Below are 20,486 nucleotides of genomic sequence, written 5' to 3'. Positions count from 1 at the left end.
AATGAAAAGAAGTGAATATTTTTACAGACCTGCCAAAGGCTTTCAATCGATTTAGTAGCTTGAATTGTTTTTTTTATTTTTACTTTTTTCATCCTTACTAGCAATGGGCACATGGCAAAAAGAGAGATAATAATAAAATTATTGATGTCAGAAAACTGAGGGACATTGTTCTGTGAAGCGTGAAAATTATGTGATTTCCAGTGTTTTGTTGGGAGTTGGGTTGTTGTTAAGTGTAGCTCAAGCATTTCCATGTTATCCTTTTTATTTAGATGCATATATACAGGGCAGTCAGGTAGGTGTAAGTCTTATATATGTCAATTAACTGTCCCAGATTATCTGGGAGTGTCTTGGATACTGAATGAATCTCCCAGTCTCCTGTGCGGGCCATCAAATCTCCAGGATAAAAGTGACCTTTTCTCTTCTGTAAGGTAATATGTTAGTCCTAAATTTTCCCAATTGCCAGAATCCACAAATTTCTGGCTTTGAGCTGTGCCAACTTGTGAGTGCATTTATGCAGGATTTTAATACTATGGCGGTAAATTTTCCTTGAAATCATACAGAAAGAGCTGTATGCTACGAGCCCCTTGGATGAAATGGGGTTCAAAGGATGAAAAACATACCTCCCTTTGCCCACTTTTTCAGGTATGCTGAACAAGTTGAACAAATTTTTTGTGGTGGTGGGGGGAGGGGAAAGTTAATTTAGGGATGTCAAGTTCTTGGGGGAGGGGGAGTCCAATTTCTGTGGGGGTTAAGGGAGGGTTGAGGTAGCTTGTTCCAGGCTCCCAGGTAGTTGGGAAATCGAAAACAACTGCGTATGAAAAATGAGTGGGGGCTTGGGTCGAGCCAAAAAAAACAACAAGTTTTTGTGAACGATCCCTGATGCAAAGGGAAAATCTCCAGATTTTGGATCTCCAGGAGTTTTTTTGGTCCAAGAAAATTTTTTTTTCATCAAGCATTGGCTTCGTGGCAGGCTTCTTCCTTCCTTTCCTTTCCCTAACCCTTTCCCTTAGATCGCCTGCCTGGTTCCTAGGGTTCCTCTTCCATTCCTCAAAGGTTCCCGTTGCATTGTTGGCAATTTTCTGTCGAGAGTTAGCGAACACGTTAGTGTGCCGAAAAAGAAACTGAATTTACCTCACTGTAGAGAGTTAAAAATGTGAAGATTTGACCTTTTTGAAAATCCAATTGTACCTGTAACGCTTGTTGATCCTTTTGAGGTGAATACTCGGGAATTGTACATTGCAAAACTGCCTTCTCCTTCGCTCTACACGTACGTCATTCGTCCCAGCTTGTAATTTGTTTTAAGTTCAAACCCTTATTCGCAGCTTTTGTAAGGTTTATTGCTGTGGGATCGATCGTGAGAGTCTTTTCGTAGAACGACAACATGAATCGTAGGAAAACCATCGACTACACTGTCACTCGAAGGCCCAGGGATTCACATGGTCAGCTCAACACTTCCAAGTCTCGAGAAGACGAACGAGATCAGCGAAGTCATGATGGCAAACAAGCGAAGAAACCCTTCTGGTCAGGAGACGATGATAATTGGGTGAGTTAGATTGTATTTTTGTGTAATTACGGATGAGCGCTCAGCCTATAAAAAGACTGATAAAACAAACACAGTTCTGCCTGTTTAAAGCGCACAGCTTCGAAGTGAAATACGTGATCCAATCTGAACACACTGTGTGAGAAAATTCATCGGACGTTGTTTTGTAAACCTGAAACACCGATCAAAAATACTGACAAAACAAACAACGGTTTGCCTGTTTAAGGAGGAAGTCGCAAATTTGCAGTCCTCCAGAAAACCTTCCCAAGTTTAATAACCCCAAATTACTTTACAGAATCCTGCCACATCAGTGTATCCCATAATTTAAGCTTTGCATACGGTGTACATGTTAACGTTCAGACTGCAGACCATGGATGCAGAGAAACGCTGAAGACTTATCTAAAACAATTATTTACTGGAGGCACAGTTAAGCATCAGACTACCGTGCGGGAGGTCGTGGGTTCTAACCCCAACTGGACCAACACTCGTGTTCTTGAAATATCTCTGGTCACTTTTTGTGTGACCCAAGGACACCCTCGCCCTGCAGAGACAAGATGGTGTAGTCCACAGCATTTCCTGTGAATGCGTCTCTACATTCACAAGATGTGTAGGTCTATGCAGGAGAATATAAATGAACGCAGGAAGAATAAACAACTTGCGTGCACTCGAACCTCTGCCATTTCCAAACATGCTATTAATACCAGGAACCACCTGCTTTGGAACAAGGTAAAGTTTATTGATAGAGATTCACACTGATACAACCGAAGAGCAAAGGAAGTTATCGACTTAAGACTTTGAACACCCTAATAACATCAACAGGGATGAAAGAATCGAGATTCCTTAAGCAGAGATACTGACAATCAAGAAGCACGACAGAAGATTAGTACATCAAGGGAACCGCCAGTGGAACAATTTCAAACCCGACCTCTTGGGATATTACTCAAACGAACAGTAAGGAGCAAGTCCACCTATCACGGCTGACCACAGTAATACATAAAGAAGTGCGTAACAAGGTTACCTTACTGCCTAAAGCAGACCAACAGTAATCATTCGACATGTCATGATCTACAAACTAAGTGATAACAATGTGAAACAAACAATCATATATCTGGTTATTTATTTACGAGACACCTTGTTTGGCAGTGGTGGGAAAAATCTACCATTGGGATGGGTAGTACTTATCCAGTGGTTTCCCAGGAAAGTCAGAAAATAAATAAAAAAGAAAAAAAAATTGGTCTTGTTTTAGCACAGAGGAGGTTCATTTTCCAGTTTATGGTGTCTGTTGACCCTGAAGGGGCCGGAAATGACTTAAAATGCAACTGTTGTCTTTCAAAAATTCTGATTATTTAACCCATTGACTTCCGCGGGTTCCCCATTGACGAGTAAAATCGTCTGGCATTAGACTGAGTACATGTAAAATACGAAGTCTGGCCAGTTCAAGCCGGTTAGGGTGTCAAAGGATTAAAGGCAGGAGAAAATGATAAATTTTTGCAAAGGCAGACAACAAATGTCTGACATTGAAACAGCTTAACGTGTATTGATTATCAAAATAGTCAAGAGAATGTCTTGCTTGAAACTGAAAGAAAAAAATCAATCTTCAACTGATTAAAGGAAAGGAGGGATAATTATGTTTGAGTGGTGATTTCAACCCATTGGCTAAAAAAACTGAGAATTTAAACAATGTGTCAAGCAATAGTATGAGCTTTCTTTCTGTGGACTCTGTTCACAAAGACTTCCTGGTGTTCAGAAGGGCTGAAATATTTGTGATGCAAGCCATAGTGAGTTAAAACTTTGTTAATATATTGACCTGGCTGGCATGGCCTGGGCACTTTATATTAGTCACAAAAAAATAATTTTGCGCAAAATTCTTTTGTGGGCAATGATCTTGGGTGTATGGAGTATGTACTTGATCATTGGAAGTAATTGCCAAAATATGCACTAACATGACTTGTATAATTAATGTAATGAAAATTAATGATTTTTATTACTTTTATTTAATGACTCACCTGCAGCTCTGTACTCCGTCTGCCAACTTCTAGTAAAGTAAGTTTGAATATTCTATAATATAGAACTTTTTGGTTTTCTATGTTTTGGTCAAGGATTGGGGAATTGTTCATAACTGTTCAAAAACATTACTTTCATCTTTGTTTGCAAGGGTTATGTGGAATTTAATTTTTGTTGGTCATGCATTTGTGTCAGTTAATAAATTCCCCTTTGCCATGCTTCACCACCAAAAAAAAGATAATAACAACCTTTTAAAAGAGGTGAAAAAAACTTGTATCCTCCAAATACAGGAATTTCCCTGAAATTATTGATACATGTACCAAGTAGAACAGATGATTCCCCAAAATTAAAACTCTAGAACAGAGCGCCTAGTAGCTGGCAGAACTTAAACATGTGCAAGAGTTTCTGTGAAACTTAATTCAACGGCTTGGCTGCTCACACTGTTCACACAAGACAACCAATCCTTCCAGTGGAAAAGCAGGTGCTGCTTGCTCTAAAGCATTGACAGGCTTGTGAAGGCATTCAATACCCTTAGTTTTGAAGATAACATGGAGCATTGGATGTAGTTCCAGTGATCTGTCTGCTTCAAACTTTTGCCGTTTAATCGAGGCCTCTTTTCAAGTGTTGGAAAAAATTTTCAGTAGCGGTTCTGTTAAAATCAACTTACAGTATCTTTTGAGTAAGGAATGCAATAGAAATGAAGGGATGCTGATCGTCTAAAAGTCAAGTACCGGTACAATGTGCATTTCTTGGCGATAGGGGCATGATCAAATCTCTAACAAAAAGTTGATCAACTGCAAATGGTTTCATAGTCCTTTAAAAAGAAGGAAACAGGTAAATGCGTGCATAATTTATTATTAGATGTCATTCTATCGTGTAGAAATATTCTTATACTGTTTAAATTTGTAAAAACCTGAATGATGGTTCCTGGAAAAGGAAGGTTCATGAGAAATTACTCTTTTTGGTCTTCATACATGGGAATTGGGCAAAATTAATGCAAAGCTCTACTAGTCTGTGAGCAAGCTGTCAGAGTGGCGGTGAGAGCTTTTGCACAGGCTAAAGCTCTCAGGAAACCTTTTTTTGAGTAAGGCATGTTTATGTTCTGTAATTCAGATTAGACAGTAGTCCTACGACTACATGTAGATGGGTGCAATCATTACCTACCAGTCCAGTTTGCTTTGAAACTGTGATATGGAGACATTGTCATCGGCATTCCATCTCTATCAAGGAAAACATTATCAACACCAGCATCCTACAACAGTTCTACACATGTATGGGTCTTGCGGCTGATTTCAAGCCAATGTGCGGCCATTGCGAAGGGACATCTCCTTACCCATCTCTTTTTCTGCAAGAGTCAAAGTAGCATTCCTGTATGCCATCGATAAAAAGAAGACAGGTATACAAGTCAGAAGTCTTCTTCTGTGACCATAAAGAATGGCTTTATTGCAGTTTGATGGCTTGGGATGCCATATTCTTCAACTAAAATGCTGACGTGTAGGAAATCTTATATGAAGATCAAGGGAAAGTTTTTTTTTCAAGGTCTCTCAGTGGACCAGACTTCCAAGGTGTACATGCATCCAGGTAAAAAAGGCAGGCAATTTTAACTTTTTTATTGTAGAAATATTAAACATTATGTAATGACACAGTGTGCAGAATAGTGGATCGAAGAAGGCAAACTAGTTGGCATGTAAATGAAACTTAAGAATCTTTTATGAATCAACACAGCAACTAGGAACATTGATAAAAGGGGACTAATATTTTCTGAAGTTACAATGTAGGTAATGTTTTTTTTTAATTAGGAATGTTTTGATCATCTCTAGTGTCATTTCATGCTAGTGTCATTTCATGGAAATGTTATTGTCCTTGACCGACCTAGCCAGGTGAATGAAAAAGATTTGTTAACTACATGTTTACTGTTGGTCACATTATTTTGCCTGTGTTTGTCATTAAAGCCACACAACTGACCAATGGTTCAACTTGGAGTAGTTAATAACTTTTCACCGAAGCAGAGGCAACGAAACTGAGTTGAATACTTGTTTTAGTCTGATTATTATACTAAAACAGTGAAATAATATAGCACAAAAGACGATTTTAGCTCATTTATTCCTGCGATTACAATATGTTTGGGAGCAAATCCCGCTGGAGTTGCTAGGAGGTTAATAGCAAAGGATTTTCAGAGTTTAAGTAGCGAATGAGAGCATGCCTTCAATGTCTTTAGTCTGGTGCCTAGCTTGACTTGAACAACTTGGAAAGAGCTCAGCTTAGCAATAGGCACATAATCATTTGTGAAAATGGCAGTGTCATTGATGGTTCTGACAACATCTGTGGTTTTATTGCTAATAATGTCTCATTGAGCAAAATGAATTTAGTCTTGAGTTGTTACATATCCTGCTGTTGTGTAAGCATGGCACTACTGACGACAACATTTTTCTTCTTTCAGAGCTTTTTAGAGTATATTATACTCGGTTTTATATGGAAGGATATCATGCTATTAACAAGGATACTTTTGATGATATGTGTAGAAATGTGGGTCATACATGTATATTGAACTTTGTAGTTCATACCATACAAGTCTACAAAATGGGTATAAAACTGTATTTAACTCTGCAGAGTTGTACTGTACTTGAAACATGAGCTGCACGTAAAGCTAACATTTCAGTATTTGTGGCAAGAGGTACACTATTTCCTTTTTGAAAGTTTCATCCTTATGCTCGCTCAATGCATTATGCATTATGCATTTTGCAGTATACAGTACACTGTAAATTTATATGGATGTAAAGTGATAGTTGGCCATCAGCCTCCCTATTGTTTCTTTTGATGAATTATGACATAAAGTTCATTGCTGTTTCCACAAACAAAATTATAGGAATCTAAAATATGAAAAAATAGTGGCAAATTCTATCTAAATGAACTTTTGGGTGAGAAAGAACATTTTAGTTGTGTAATCTTTGACCCTTTTTGTGTAACAGTAGGAACTGTGACAAAATACATCACTGTTACACTAGTGTTTGCTTTTATTGAAACCAAAAAAAAAAAACTGGAGTGGTTCTAAATCCATGCATTCACTTGTGGATCATTTTTGCAAAGAAAACAATAATTAAAACTAGAAATGAGTTTGAAAACTACGAAATCAGTGCTACAAAATTGTATTGTTTTACTTTGTGAATCTCTTCTGATTTGCAACATTAACAACCTGACTAAGACTTTTGTAAAATTTGTTTCACTCTCTAGGGAAAGGATTCAAAATACAGTTCTCTTCAGCGAGATGCTGTTCTGAAGAGTCTTCAGGAAGAAATATCAAGAAGCGTCCAGTCTCAAGAAACCAGGGATAGCCATTCCAGAGAAAGAGCCACGGGGTCAGTGACAATGGGCGAATTTTCAAAAGATGCATACAGCTCGCACAGCAGGTCAAATTCCAAGAAAGTGGAGTCCCGCGATGCCAGAGACAAGCAGCGTAAGGAGCGCAATGACAGGAAAAGAAGTTATAGCCCAGTTGATGACAAAACTTCACATAGCAAGAGTCGAGAAGACACAACAACTAAGCGCAGTCGTAGTACAAATCTCGGAGGTCTTCGAGACGACGATGATCTGCGGAATGTCCTCACCCAATACCAAAAGAGTAAGTGGGATGATGATGATAGTCGCAGCAGAGACAGAAGACAATATGATAGTAAGGACAGAGGAAGGAATTCTGATCTCAAAGGAAGTTACAGGGACAAAAACCACCAGCCGATAAACAGGGAAAGGAGGAACTCCAGGGAATATTCAAGTGGTGACTACACCTTAAGCAAACAAGAAAACAGAGAAAGCATAAGCGATAGACTAAGGTACATTGGTCAAAGAGGGGGGCATTAAGTGTTGTGGTTTTGACCTTTTTCGATTGATTTTTGTGCCAAAAAACGTAGGTTTTAGCATCTGTTGTGGTTTGTGTTTTTTCCATTTTCGCACTTGGTTTGCGGCAAATTTTGGATTTGATATCTGCTGATGTGTTTTTTGATCTATTTGGTATACAGTTTCAGTTCGGCAACTGACTGGACGTTTCACGACATAACCTCTGTTTCGCGAAATTAGCCTCCCGACACAGACTCAAGTTCGTATGGGCCATGTATTGTCAGTGAAGTAGTTTGATTACAGTTTTAAAAGCTTTTGATAGTTTGGCTTCCGGTTTTCGATTTTGATGAAAATATACATGTAAATCAATTTTTCGGTTTTGCTGTTTAAGACCCCAATAATCCCTTCCATAAAGTAGAGAGGTAGTAAAACGCTCTATCAGTTATTACGTGTATGTATAGTGCATCAATAATATTGAAGAATTCAATGTTCATGTTCCAGGACGTTAAAGCCATTTTGCTGCGTCTCACAACTTTGTGAGACAGATGTTTTTGCATCCACACATTATGGCTTACCAATTGCAGATGATAAGTAAAACAGTAGGGCATTTGGACCCTCATTTTATTTCAGATAAAAGTGTAACCAACTGGAGTATTAAACTATGGTGTACTCAGTTTTTAATTCCATAACAGTAGATGCGCGTTTTTTTTGGCATATGTCATAACATGAATCTTTGTGTTAACGTAGATGGTTTTGTGTCTTAGGGCTTTGAGTGGAGAGCATAAAGATTCTATGTATGGATTGGATCAGGACAATGCAAGAAATGCAGGAATTGGAGATTCGCTGCAGAGTTTCGACGATTTATCCCTGTTTAAGAGCTCAAGCTTTAGCAGTGATACTCTGCAAGTTCTTTCTTTGCCAAGCCTAGCAAGCAGAGCCACTGAAAAGTACAGAAGTAATTTTGAACTTGGGAGACCGTTTTTTGGGTTTGAATCCGAGGATCAAGGAAAGGGCCAAGGTACATAAATTATATTTCTGTAACTTTTGGCTAGCATTAGTGTTAGTAGTAATTGCAAAAAGAAACTGTTATGATATTTGAATTAATATTCAAAGAGCATAACTGTTTTTAGGTTGGTAACTTGAGCAAGCCTCCTGAAAATTGCACTTGAATTGTTCAATGTGACTTTTCACACATTAAGTGCCATTATTTGTGGTTTATTTTAGATCACCAGGAGTCAAAGTTTGGTGGTGATGCCAAAAGAGATGAAGTATGGGGTGTATCTACTGATTCCCTTCCTGGCCAGAGAGAGACAAGATTTAGCGACATCTTTCGCAGCGATAACTTTTTGATGGCACCAGACGGAAAGGAGCGGATGAAAGACCAGTTAGCAAGCCAGAATCAAAGCTCCAAGGCGCAACAAAATGAAAGAGACAAGAGTAGCACTTCAACTGTGGGACTTAAAGTGAGAAATCCCATAACATCCAGTATAATATCTGTGACTACTGGCTCTAAAAGCTCTCCATCAACCAGTACCAATACTGGTCCAAAACCGTTATTTCGCTCAGGTTTTCTGCCAAGGCAGATTAAAGCGCCCCTTGGAAAAAATGCTCAGAAAGTTGGACAAAGCCAAAAAAGTGATTCTCCACCTCCGCTATCAAAAAAGAGTGGGTACTTCCCCAGAAGCACCGACCAAAAATCAAGGTCACGTAGTAGAAGTTCTGAAAGAGATGATATTTTCAGTACCCTTGGGAATAACAGCAACTTAAACAGGGAGAGTAAAGGTACATTTACAAGCCAGAATTGGTCTTGTTTAGATGGGAATGAGAACAAAGACAAATCAAAGGAAAATAAATTTCTTGTTAACCCTCAACAATTGGTTGAAAGTATTCATGGCAGAGGTGGCATGATAAAGAATAATGGTTCCCGTGGGGGATTGCAACAGAGACCTCTCGGAAGGGGTGATGCAACGGCCAAAAATCCCGGAAGAGGCAGGGGAAGACGTGGAAGAGGAAGAGGGGTAGCTGCTGGCAACAGAGGCAGAGGTGTCAATCTGAGAGGAAGAGGAATAGCAATACGTGGAAGAGGCAGGGGTTTGTCCCAACGTGGTCGCCTTCCAATTGGTGCAACGGTTCGAAACATCTTCAGAAAGAGTAGCTCTCCAAGTCAAACAGAAGGGAGACATCAGAGATCTTCCAGGTCCCCTGGTAGCTCGAGGGGAAACGAAAGCAGGGGAAGAAAGGAGAAAAGGAGTCGAAGCCGAAGCAGCAGCTATTGCAGCACCTGCAGTAGTGGCAGCAGTAGTACGTGTCATAGCTGGCGGAGCAGAAGCCTCGACAGGGTTTCTGAAAGGAAACACAAGGGGAGCCACAGGCATATCCATCACCATGAAAAACGGTCTAACTTACAAGGGGACGACAGAAAGTCTCAGGAGGCACTGGAAAAGCTGAAGGCTGATATTAAATTTATGGAAAAGGAACTGGACGAGAAGAAGGTTTCAGATACATCTACCAAAAAGTCATCAGAAGAGAAAGCCGGGGAGAAGTCTTCTAAAGACACAGCTAAAAGTAAAACAGATCCCCAAAACAGCAAGGATACACCAAGAAGTACACTACACCCCAAAACAACCAAAGACATTCCTAAGAGTAAACTGGACCCAAAGAAATCCAAAGAGAAAGAAAAAAGCAATTTGGACCCAAAAAATAACAAAGATATACCAAAAAGCAACTTAGAAGCGAAAGCTAGCAATGATCTGTCAAAAAGAAAAGTGGTTTCCAAAACCATGAAAGAGGTACCAAGAGATAAATTGGACCCAAGGGCTTCGAAATCTGACGCAAAAAGTACTGTGTATACAAAATCTACAGGTGATGTGTCAAAAAGTAAATTAGACTCAAGGAAAAGTACGAAAGATTTATCCAAAAGCAAATCGGAGACAAAGAGTACCAGGAGTGTCTCAAAAGATGAAAGTGGGAACCTGAGAGACCAGAAGGGGTTATGGAAAGGACAAAGTGTTAAAGAAGAGAGAAGTAAAAGTCCTTTTGAATCTAAGAGAGAATTCGAGAAGAAGAGCGAAAGTTCCAGAGAAGTGATATTTAAAAGTGATAAACGGAAAGAATCTCCCATTGTTGTAAAGAAGGAGAAGGACTCTCCCGCAAGGGAAGTCAGAATCATCAGTGAAAAGAGGAACAAAGGGAATAGAGCCCATGAGGACCAGATGGGTTCAGAGATGAAAATCGACTCATTGAAGATTACAATTGACCAGTCTGATCGTGCTTTGGGTGGAAAGAAGTATTTACGGAGGAGTGGCAGAGACAGCGAGAGAAGTACTCGTGAAACAAACAGGTCCTCGTCTAAGTCCCCTCCTGGAAAACAAAAGAAGAAAGAAAAAGAAAAAGTCAAGTCCAAGAAGGCAAAGAAAAAGTCCAAGAAAAGGAAGCAGGACAGGCGAAGTAGCGAGTCAGAAGATGACTCGGTTTATAGTAGCACATCAAGTTTTGATAAGGGTTCTCAGTACATGCTTCATTCTCCTGGTGAAAGAATTGTAGATTTCTATCCTGAGGCGCATGAATCCAACAAAATCGCCGTGCATTCTGCTAAGCGCAAATGGAGTGAGACTAATTACCCAAGCATTCAGCAGTTGTCTGAACGTGAAGCCCTAAAAGGGACCTCGTCCAGAAGTAATTTGATCACAATTCCACTGTCAAGAGAGGTCACTGTTCACCAATCATTTGAGCAAAATGTCAAAGGTGGCCCACCTTCCCATCCAGAAAGGCACGAGGTTCCAGGGAAGAAAGAAGGAAGAGTTGAGGATGACAGTGATCTAATCTACTCAGAGGTTTCTTACACTGGAACTGACCCCAGTGTTGATTGGGAAGGGACTGAATTTGCTGAAGAACACGAAAACCAAATCGATGGTACTTTGTATCAAGACAGTGAAGTACAGGAGTGGGTGCCAGAGTATGAAGAAGGGGCTGAATACTACTATCAAGAGGGAGCTGAGGGTGAAGTCTATGAAGAAGAGCACTACTCCTACAACGAGGAAGAAGCTTGGCAGGCTAATGAGGAAGGAGAAGGAGAGTATCACGAAGAAGAATGGTACGGAGATGAATATACCCAGGAAGGTGTAGAAGGTGGAGAAGGTGAAAGTGCCGAGTATGAAGGACAGTATTACCTTGGCGAGGATGGGTTGTATTATCCTGTAGACGGTGAAGCTTATGAAGAGTATCAAGGGGAGTATAATGAAGGGGCTGTGGAGGGTATGACTGCATATCCAGAGGAGAGTGTACATAATGCTGCAGATGATCATGGATACGAGCATCTAGAAGAAGGCGCAGAATGGGTACAGTATGAGGATGGTACCACTTACCAAGGTGAAGAAGGATGGGGTCAAAGTGAAGTGGAGGTACAGTGGGCTGAACAGCAAGAGGGCTATGCAGGAGCAGAGGCAGGATGGAACGCTGAGTATTCCCAAAGCGATGAGTATGAAGCCACTGGACAGGTGTATGATACAGGGGCAGAGTCATTTATGCCACAAGAAAATTATGGTTTAGGTGAAGAACAAGGGTTTGACCAACAGTTAGCACAAGATCAGTGTTACGCAGAGCCTCCTGTTGAAAGCCATCAGCCTGAACATATTTTTCAATCAGGGGTGCAAGAGGAATCCATGGAACCTATCTTCGTTGCCAAAGATGAGTCCGATTCTAGTGTCAAGGATAACCAAGAAGAGATAAAACCTCTCAAGTCCATTCTAAAGAAGAGCAAATATGGACAAAATATGGGTACAAAGCTTGTCAGCGAACGACTTGCTCAATTGAAGAGTCAGGGAACAAATAAACTGGAAACTCCACAGCTTGGGAATACCACCAATTCTTTTGCAAAGACAAACGAGAATGCCAAGCAAAATGCAGAAAAACAAGTGGCATCCTCTGCTCAGACTGAAGCGGAGAAGTATCGCGAAATGGAAGAAGCAATTTTGTCATCCCAACCTAAAGATGCAGTAGGCGCGGAATACGTTGTGCGTCTCCGTGAAAGTGGGACGGCCAATTTCTTTTGCCAACTTTGTAAGTGCCACTTCAATACCCTGACAGCGAAAAACTTGCATGTTAAGGGAATGAAGCACATAGAGCTCTACGTCCGATTGAAGTCGTCACTTTTAAAGTCAGTTATAAAGGACACCAAGACTGATACTCTGAAAAGGCCATCTGGTCAGGATCCCTCGGCTGGAGGAAAACTTCCATTTTAGTACCGTTTGCATGGGACAACTCAGTTTCCAGTGCGTAAACGCCACCCATATTTCTGCCAACAGTCAGTGTGACCAAGAACGACAGGGTGGAAAAGTTCTTTTACCAAATTTTTCATGCGCCAACTACTTGAAGCCCAGAGCCAAGTCAGAGACATTTGAATAACCTTGTTTTACAAGTGTAGGTGCCGTACTGTTTCCTTGGTTGAAAAAATCAGCTACGCTTCTACAATACACAAGTAAATGTGTTACTGAATCCTTCAATCGATTTGTACAGAACGGCGAATAGGTTTGAATGGGCACTGTGGGTGATTTAACGGCAAATGAACGCTCTCGGTGTTTAATAAGTGAACGAGAGTTTCAATGCGTGTCTTGTGACAAAAAAAAATCGATTTCCCACTTCAACCAGCGAGTGCGTTTTTTGCTGCCAAATCACAAACTAGAAGTTCTTAACCGCAAGTATTAAAGCGCAAGATTATAATTTGAAGTCTGCTGGAGAAAACCCTGCTAGCAGAGCCTTTCTTTTGCTTGCTCGATTTTGGCGTTCTCGAGAAAGATTCTGCATGAATTAAGTAAGATCTTTATTGAACATGCGCTGCATGTTGCCAAGATACAGTTTCATCTTGATTCTTCATGGTACAGCGGGCTCAATTATAACCATCGGTTTTATCACTAAACGGATTCTCGCACCGGAAAAATCAGTTTGACGAGAGAAAACAAGATTGACTAGTCCCGAAGTTCGGGCTTCGTGCGGCCACTTCATAGAGCGGACGCGGTTTAGTCAAAGCCTCCTTTTCACATCAATAAAGAAAAAGACAGAAGGAGGTCCTGCTCGCAGGGTGGCCGGATAAGTGCACTGTCCGAAATGTATTTGAGAACCCAAACGAGAAATCTCGGTTACTTTTTCTCCGACTTTCAAGATAAAGTGAATCAAGAGAACCCCCTTATTTCATTTTTTTTGAATTATGATATCGAGAGCCGTTTTGAAGAGGACGTTTTATTTTCTTGATTGAACTTAGCCTTTCATTATTTATTCGTTTTTTTTATCGGATACATTAGGGTTTGCCTGGTTGACTTGAATATAAAATAAGGGATTGTTGGACTGTTCATGACTTTATTTCCTTTATCAGTCGAAACGGAAACCCCACCACATTTCCTCGACTCCTAGAGGCGATCTCTTGCCTTCTATGACATTCTTGTGTAAAGTTGGACACTCTTAGCTTGGGTTAAATGTATCATGTAAATACTTCAGGGCCACAAGAAGATAGGTGCCTTGTTTTAAAAGCTGTTATATGCATTCCATTGTTAAGAAGGAATTTCGCAGATGGATGAATTTCGCGTCAAGTTGTACGGTGGGCTATGTTGTTTATTTCGTTTGAGCAAAACAATATGGTCGCTAGTTTCGTGTTGCATTCCATCTTTTTGGATTATTTTCCACCATAAAGTTTTTAGTCCTGGTTATTCCAGGGGATCTTAACTCTTCGCGATTATTGTAAAGCCATTGCTTTGTCATTTGTATCTAGCCCAATGACATTGTGTTTTTTTTAAACACCAAAAAGGTAATGTAGGGCAGTTACCTAAGTTAGAGCGCATTTGATGGACCCTATTCCAAAACAAGGATAGATTTCTCGTCCTCGATAAATGGACCTCTTTAGCTTGTACGTTTTGTTTTCCCATTTCAGACCACGTGATGTTACTCTAGGGAATAGTTTCTTTCAGCTTAGCTTAGCTTATTTCGAGCGAACTCGAACTCCATTAACTAGCTTCATCCATTCCTTCCGTTTTCCCATGATGCTCTTCAGTTCAGCAATGCTCAAACAAGTATCATTTCGCAGCTGGTCTACGTATGTTGTTGCTGGTCTTCCTCTCTTTCTTGCGCCATGCTTTGGTTCCCAGAGTAGTAGTTCATTTATCATCTCATCCTTTGTTCTCCAACAGTGTCCTGTAAACCGCAGTCTCCTGATCTTCAGTGTATCTGTAATCTTAGGAAGGTTGCCGTACAAGTGTCAAATGTCGATTGTCGTCTTATTCACGTACATATGTATGCATAACTTATAAAAAAGAACAAAGGAAAATTCCCTTGGGAACATCACGTGGTCTTAAGTGGGAAAACAAAACGTACAAGCTAAAGAGGTCCATTGTGGAAAATTCTAATTTTTTTGGTCTTTTACAAAGCCTTGCCTTTTAACGTTGTTACAACAAGGCTTCATTATTTTAAGTGGCTCTGTTTAGATTGCTTTCGTATTCAGTTCCAGTAGCACTGTTAAAAACTGTCCTCTACATAAACTCAATTGTTCCTTTTACCGCTTGTCCTTATTACGAAATAAGGTCAATTATATTATAGGGAAAGTACTCTTAGCCCTCAATTAACGAAATATAGTTTATTAATAAGAGTTTTGCGAAACAACAAGGTAGACTTGAAACAATAAACAAGAGTACCATGTTAAAAGAGCGAGTGAAATTAATAGGAAAAGAATATTTATGCTGGAATACTGGAGGTGACACAGTGGGACAAACAACGGCCCTTCTTACTGAGTGATCTATGCCCTTTCGTGTTATGTCCCAATTTATGCAGAATCTTGAGTTCTTGAACATTTACCTGGACTGGGAACTTTAAGGACCCTCAGAATTAAGTCTTAACGACAGACTTTGGCTTTTGCTGCTGGTGATGAAAACCACAGTTGGTTTTGCGATGCTTGCAATGCACGTGCCGCGCTGAACCAATGAAATGACTAGTACGCGTACTCAACTGGTACCAATCCCAGGCATTAAGCAAAAACAAGGAGCGTTTACCATTTGTCAACAAAAACCGAAAATTCCGGTTGGAAATTCAAATCATACCGCTCATTCCACCGGAAAGGTTCCGAAAAAGGTGAAAATCCTCAGACGTATTCCTCTTTTCCCGTTTCAACCGAAATGACCCGAAAAATCCTGTACCATTTGTAAACTCCCACTCGACCCAGGTCACTCCGCCCTCTTTTCGCGCCTTTCGACACTGAAAACCTTAAATAACAATGACCACAACCAGGTTTTCTGAGCCCGCGAGACTGAGCACCCCCAGCAAACCATTGTTTTAACGAAAACCGCTGGTCAGCAACCTGGTTCTGGTCATTGCTGTCTAAAGTCTTCCTTTCGACACTGCGGATGCAGCCGCCATTTTGATTTGTCGTTGTTTTCTTCTAACCGCGAGAGACTCGGGCCTGGCGAAACGCCACACCGGGAAAATCATGTACCATTACGAGCGTTCCATTCCAACCGGATTTTCCGTGAAAATGGTAAACGCCCAAGAACTGAAGTCCCAAAGAAAATATTAGATTCAACAGGTCAAAATACTTCTCTAAAAGGAAACGCAAGCTTCTTTTTAAATAACAAATGCTTCTTTCTGACAGTAGGGAGTTTGAGAAACGACGACGTCTACGACAGCGACAAGGCCATAAAACAATAATATCATTGGTTAAAAGAGCTTAAATAATCGTGCTGCACGTGCAGCACGGATTTTAGCAAGTATCTTAGCGGTCCTCTTCATAACGACGACGTGAAATCACCAAATTTAAGTTTTTGACGACAACGTAAGCATGCAACAGAGAATGTTTCATTTTCTCTTTTCACTCTGAAACCTCTCGTATCAATTTATTTTTAGGATACGTCGTTCATATTGTAGGACGTGAACGAGACTGAATTATCGCGAAAGACTTATGATAGAGTCAAGTTATATTTTGAGGTGACGTTTTCGTCGACTGTCGCCGTCATAGATCTTAAAGACCCTAGATTCACGTGCGACGTTGTACAGGGAACTCCGTATCCTTTCCGTAGTTTCAATATGTCTTTCGTGTACAGTTTCGTTATAACTACGTCTTCCACGGGCTTCTTACGAATTCACAAAATGACTACAGTCTCGGTCTCAAATGTTGTAACACAGACGGCAAGTTGCCCTGTCTCCCCCTTCAATGTTGATGTTTATGGGTTGGAGTGCAAAAACCAACCGGTCAATGGAACGTTGATGGGAGGGAGGAGGAGGTGTACGTTATTAACAGCTTTGATGCGCTTCACTTGCTGTTCAAACGAAGTGTTACAACTATTTATGACCGAGATTGTAGCTTCTCGTTGGCTTGAAAGCTCAACTGGTAGAGGACTGCACCCTTGTTGCAGAGGTCATGGGCTGGCATCCCGTTGAAGCCTGAATTTGGAGTAAGGTTTTAAACAACGATGATTGAAGTTGTCAACTTGAATGGGTCATCTTTTTGTAAGGCCATTTTTGAGCCAAGGGGATTAGGTAGTAGCGCGAGCGCAACGATCCGCCAACGCTTGGAAATCTGAGCCTAGTGGTGATACGACCATTCAGTAGGAAAATCTGACAAACAAGCATGGCGAGAATGTACCGCTTTTACTGGCTTTAGAATCGTAACAATCCTCTTTTTTAAACTATAAAGGAACTTACTTTCAACGTAGAGAAGTACCAAATGCAGTCCCTTGTAGTTCGAAAATGCAATGTATCATTGTCATCCGGGTGACCGGGCAGATGTGCAACCTCGAATCCAGGCTCTCTCTCTCTTCTCCTCCCTTGTCGTCGACAATGGGCCATTTCCGAGTTGCTGTTTTTCTCGATTTCAAAGTGAGTCTTGGTGCTCAATTATTGTAAGGGAAATGAGTTTGATTTGCATAAGAATACGCAACTCATTTCCATTTGAATGGTTGTTCACCAGGACTCGCTTTGAAACTGAGGCATGCAGCAACCCGGAAATGGGCTATTTGTCGTCGGCGACAAGGGAGGAGAAGAGAGAGTGCCTGGGTTCGAGGTTGGTTGAATTGTTCAGATGACTGGAATTTCCAGCCAAGTTACCGAGATTTCGGCAACCGGGCTATTTTTTGACGGGGAGAATAGGCTATTTCCGAGTTGCTGTTTGCCTCTGGTTGCTAAACCATTCAAATGATAATGAGTTTGATTTGCATGAAAAAACACCACTCATTCCCATTTGAATGGTCATCACTTCTTTCCATCCCTCAAACTGACAACTCCCTTTTCATTCAAGTTATACGACGTACAGTCTACTTTAGACTTCAAATCTACTTCAACGAAACAAAGATTTTAAACAAGCTGAGAAGATTTACAATAGGCGAGGCAAAGAGTTGAACCCGGATCGATGGCCTCACCTTGCAGTTTCCGATATTCACTAAACTAACGAGACAACCTTCCGGAAAATCGAATTTTTTAGAGTATGGAAATAGTAGTACCCAGCAAAACAAGTGAAAGTTAACCGTCTTCAACGGGGTTTTTAGACCTAAATACTGTAGATCAGCGCGGCATAGCTTAGAAAAAAACGCTATTTCTTGTTGAACTAAAGCAGAAATTCTGCCTGTTTTCATTCTTTTTAGAGCGGTAAGCTTGTCAATATTAACATGGGTTATTGCGTCGTGTAATTGTTACGAAATGTCCAATGTCAGTTTGATGGATGGAAAGTAGTGTTGACCCAACCGGTCCGAATGGTTGTGCCTCTGGACTTGCTTTGAAACCGAGGCAAACAGCGGTTCGGAAATGACCTGATGCATTCTCTACTTGCACAAATCCAAAGATACAGCACTTTTACCCCCCAAAAATTTGCATAGGCATTGTTTTGGGACATCTTCATGTCCCAGGAGAAATTGCAAACAAGACGTTTCTAAATTGAATGTTACCTTGCGAGTAAAAACAGCAAGGCTACTGCAAAGAGGCCGAATCCCGGAACCGGCCCATCTCACCTCCCCATAAACACAATTTTATAAAGAAGTTCACCCTGGGATGTAAATCTCATCACAGCTCACAATCCCTTAAATTCCCCACTCCCCCGGGAACAGAAGATTATCAAATGCCCGGGGGGGGGGGGGGGGAAGGATCTTGAAGTTTCGATTTGATCGGTGCATTAGTTTGAATCAACCCTGTGAACTTTACCATTTGGGTCGACCCAAATAGGGATTTCAGTTTGGTGCATGAAAAGTTCGACGCTTGAACTGAGCCTTAGTTCGCTCTGGAGAAGGGATCACGGTTGAAACGTTAAATTCCTAATCTCCTCTCCCCCTTTCTTTATTTCCCCTACTTCATTTCGTTTGGCTGGTGACAAAATCTCTTGCTTGTCGCGAGCCAAAAGTTTTGTCCGGTGGACAAGTCACTCTCCGACAGTTTTGGTCTGTGCAAAGATCTCTTTTTCTTGTCACGGAACCGTGAATATGCAGACTGTCATAGCAAAGTAAAGGCGTGTACCAGAATCTTGGACGACGTATATTTTGTATTCTGAAAAATGACTTATTGACTGGATAAAATGATCCGTTCTGTGCCCCATTGCACAGTTCTGCCACATCCTCTGTGCTTTATTACTAGCCTATTTTGAACTGATATAGCTGTTCAAATGTAAAGATTTGTAAGACCTTTCTTAAGCCAGTCTCAGTCACTTCCACCTTGGCAATTTGTATGAAGAATTATTCATCGTTACACGATTGTTTCAATATGTTTCTTTTTTTTCAGCATTGACGGCAAGGTAACAGTTCTCCCTGTGTCAACGCAAACAGCAGGAAGGAAATTGACTTCATGACATCTTGGATGCTCAAAGTTCTGGGTGCATTCGTTCCCGAACCAGACCTTCCATCTGTCACGAATGTGCCATAGGACACATTAGGACCGTTTATACGAGAGAAATAAGCCGCGGCTTGCATAAGACGCGAGCACCCCGTTTAAATGACACAAATCGAAGTTCACGGCTTACTCCATCCGCAGCTAGCTCAATCCGCGGCTTATCCTGGCCTAGGGCTTTCGGGCTGTGTATATCTTGCCCGCGGCTTATCGTGGACGTGAAAGTGTTCGTTTAAAATGTACTCGAGTGTTGTCCGTCGCTTGCTCAAGCCTTGAACGGCTTCTGCGCATGCACTTGTCTTGTTTTACAGCCAAGACTTACTTTTTGCTCCCGTCCATTCGCCTGAGAAAAATAGCGAGCGCGAGCAAGGAATCACGTATTTGTAAAGAAAACCATTCAGCGGAAAAGTGAATGTAGAGTGCCCCGGAAGAGAAACAGCCTGTCACTATTTGTGGTGGTATCGAAATTGCGTAGGAACTTGATAATTGCGTCACTTCAGCCAGTGAAAGTTCTGCAGCACATCGCAAGTGTTCGTTTGCGACTCAAGTTACCGGATTACATGTAAAACGCATTTCATACTTCATATTCAAATTGTACGCAAGTTCTGACACGTACCTTAATATAAATTCAAGTGTGCAACCGTTAAAAAAAGCCCATTTGCAACTGAAGATGACATGAGTATGTCGAAACATGTATTGTAAATTGAAAACTGTGGTTTTTTTTTTTTTTGAAAACTTTAGTTCAATAATTTTTCATCGCTTGTTTGCTTACTCGAGCCTTTCGTCTTTTAATTTCGCAAATCTTGCGCCAAAACGAGGCACCAATCTTACCCCAAAACGACGCGTCAAAATAAACTACATCATCATTGGGCCGCGAACTTTTATTCGAGCATTTCGCGTTTCATGTAAGCCGCACTCGTACAAATGTCCCAGTTCGCGTTCTATATAAACCGCGGCCAGTGTAAGCCGCGGCTTATTTTCCCTCGCATAAACGGCTGTAATACTATTTAATTTCACGAAAAGAATCCCATTCCACGGTTGCTTGAAAGATATTTTTCTGATTGTTATTACCTTCAGTGCAAAAACAGAAAGAATATTAAAATAACTGCGACTGAGTTTTCTATAGACCTCAGCGGAGCTGTAGCTCATTTATGTTTGAATTTTGCCTAATGCAATAACCGCCGAAAACATGTACACAGTGGTGTCGATAATATTTCATATATTTTTAAGTGTGACGTAATGGGTTACCATAGCAACGGTCGATCCATCCAAA

The 20,486-nt window shown here is 40.9% G+C and overlaps 1 protein-coding gene across 1 annotated transcript; it reads left to right on the top strand.

The window, feature by feature from the left end:
• The first annotated feature begins 1,081 nt into the window (after positions 1-1,081).
• On the top strand, positions 1,082-19,081 carry LOC137995193 (dentin sialophosphoprotein-like). Its single transcript, XM_068840772.1, has 5 exons — positions 1,082-1,214; positions 1,323-1,543; positions 6,776-7,371; positions 8,140-8,393; positions 8,600-19,081. The coding sequence occupies exons 2-5, from the start codon at positions 1,382-1,384 to the stop codon at positions 12,613-12,615; spliced, it is 5,028 nt and encodes a 1,675-aa protein (XP_068696873.1). The 5' UTR covers positions 1,082-1,214; positions 1,323-1,381; the 3' UTR covers positions 12,616-19,081.
• Positions 19,082-20,486: the final 1,405 nt, after the last annotated feature.

This window comes from Montipora foliosa, chromosome 1 (genome assembly GCF_036669935.1).
Source record: "Montipora foliosa isolate CH-2021 chromosome 1, ASM3666993v2, whole genome shotgun sequence".
NCBI classification, from domain to species: domain Eukaryota; kingdom Metazoa; phylum Cnidaria; class Anthozoa; order Scleractinia; family Acroporidae; genus Montipora; species Montipora foliosa.
This window is presented reverse-complemented; position numbering and strand designations above follow the sequence as displayed.